The 2,500-nt window shown below is 32.1% G+C and overlaps 1 protein-coding gene across 23 annotated transcripts in view; it reads left to right on the forward strand.

Annotated features, from left to right (window-relative positions):
• Nucleotides 1-2,500, forward strand: part of LOC106869633 (cadherin-23) — an 898,614-nt gene that overhangs the window by 868,107 nt on the left and 28,007 nt on the right. For all 23 annotated transcript variants that reach the window (XR_016237951.1, XR_016237950.1, XR_016237947.1 and 20 more), the window contains one exon: nucleotides 2,220-2,283. Coding sequence is in view for 16 of the 23 variants with exons in the window: in XM_089339732.1 (XP_089195858.1) it covers nucleotides 2,220-2,283 (64 nt within the window). In the remaining 7 variants the exon portion in view is untranslated. The remainder of the gene's footprint in view (nucleotides 1-2,219; nucleotides 2,284-2,500) is intronic.

Below are 2,500 nucleotides of genomic sequence, written 5' to 3' on the forward strand. Positions count from 1 at the left end.
GCCAGAAATTTCATTGGTTTGGTCTTGTTGTGTCATTGTCCTTCCTGTAGTCTTCTCTAAATTGAATTACCTCCCTTTAAAAATGACACTTTCCATAAATCAAAACCTTACCCGTTGTTTTAACATTTTCGCTTTTTCTTTCTCTCTTTTTCCTGTGTTTATTTCTTTACGAAATCTCTATATTTGTGCGGGATTACGACCACACACACACAGATGCACACATGTATATATATATATATATATATATATATATATATATATATATATATATATATATATATATATATATATATGCACATACATGTGTGTAGATGTATGTGTGTATACACGTATTAATAATATAATATAGATATATAGATATATATGTATGTATGTATATATATATATATATATACATATTATATATATATGTATATATATAAATATATATTATATATAGTACAATATAAATGCATATGTGCGTGTACGTCTATATATACACATACATATGTATGTACGTGTGTGTGTATATGTATGCGTGTATAAATGTATTAATAACATAATATAGATATATAGATATGTATATATATATATATATATGTATGTGTGTGTGTGTGTGTGTGTGTGTATGTATATAAATATATATTATATATAGTACAATATAAATGCACATATATATATATATATATATACATATACATATGTGTGTGTGTGTATGTGTGTGTGTGTGTGTGTGTGTGTGTGTGTGTGTGTGTGTGTGTGTGTATTGTTCTGTACAGGGGGAAAGTTAGCCTACCCCCTTAGCCAGCAGGGTGTCATCATTCGAAAGCTACAACAATGCAAGGAAGCGCATTGTGACCAGCAGTATACAGCAATATTCAATAAATTGATCCATACAGCGACACGTGTATGTGTGTGCGCGTGCGTGTGTGTCTTCCTGTGTGGATGTGTGTGTGCGTGCGTGTGTGTGTGTGCGTGCGTGTGTGTATGTGTATGCATATGTGTCTCTCTGTGTGTATGTGTGTGTGCGTGCGTATGTGTGTGTGTGCGTGTGTGCATGTGTATCTGTCTGTGTATGTGTGTGTGCGTGTGTGTGTGTGCGTGTGTGTGTGTGTGTGTGCGTGTGTGTGTGTGTGTTCGTGCGTTTGTGTAAAGTAGAAGCCAGCAGAACTGATGTAATAAGGCAAGAAATTTTAGTTCTAACTAATTAAAATTTACACCTTTAGTGATTAGAACAATTATCATTTAAATGAGTAATTCTAATGAAAAAAGCATTGGGAGACAACCACGATATTTTAATTAATCAAAATTAATTAAATATTGAATGCAGTTGTACCTGAAACACACACACACATATATATACATATATATATATATATATATATATATATATATATATATATATATATATATATATATATATATATATATATTTATAAATATATATATATACACATATAATATATGTGTATATATATATATATATATATATATATATATATACATGCGTGTGTGTATGTATTCTCACTGTATTCGAACGTTCACATTGGCATTAAACTTTGCGTTTAAGTAATAAAGAATTATTTCTGAAATAAACGGTCCGATCAAATTGTGCGAAAGACACAATACACTGTAATTAATGAGAAGAAAAAGTTGCACCTCATTTTGCATCAAGAATTTAAAATATCAATATGTTCGTCGCTAATTGTGACCAACCAACGATTTGTTGATTTCTGATGAGACATGCCGCTCTCGAGGTTACTTCTGCAGCGATTTCGTTTCGCTTAGCGCTGATGTATATTGAGCTTTTTAACACTATACACCGTTAAAGAGACTTTGCCTGGACGAAAAATTGCCCCCTCTGGTAATTAAGTGACACATGTACGTTAAGTATGTGGTATTTGTTAGATAGACAGACAGATAGATAGATAGATAGATAGATAGATAGATAGATAGATAGATAGATAGATAGATAGATAGATAGATATCTGTATTCCTCGCTCGCTTTGTCAATTTCTTAATGCTCTCTCTCCTTAACCCCCACTCTCTCTCTCAAATACTCTCTCTTTTTTTCCTCTCTCTCTCTCTCTCTCTCTCTCTCTTTCTCCTTAGATTAATTTTACCAATGAAACATCTGAGACCAAAAATCGCTGCCCTTCTCGAATTTTATATGAATTCCCTAAAATTATATTTATGCTGATAAACATTTTTCATTTAGCGATCCCTTCTTTTTTTTACAGCCCACCAGGCTAACGAAATCCCTAAAGGAGAGATTCCAGGAACGAACCAACATACAGTAGAAAAGTAAGTAAATTTGTTTTCAACTACTACTCATTTTTTTTTTACCATACGACCCCACCACGCCAAATCCACAAGTCCCCTTCTGTCATTATGAAATAACATCATTATTTAAGCTATCAAAATAATACCAATATTCAGAGATTTTTTTTACCATTATTGTAGTGCAGACACTTGCAAAACACACAGTCCCCTTCTGTTATGACCTTGAAACAGATGTAGA

The sequence above is a fragment of the Octopus bimaculoides genome, chromosome 22, assembly GCF_046866305.1.
Source record: "Octopus bimaculoides isolate indiv1 chromosome 22, ASM4686630v1, whole genome shotgun sequence".
NCBI lineage: Eukaryota > Metazoa > Mollusca > Cephalopoda > Octopoda > Octopodidae > Octopus > Octopus bimaculoides.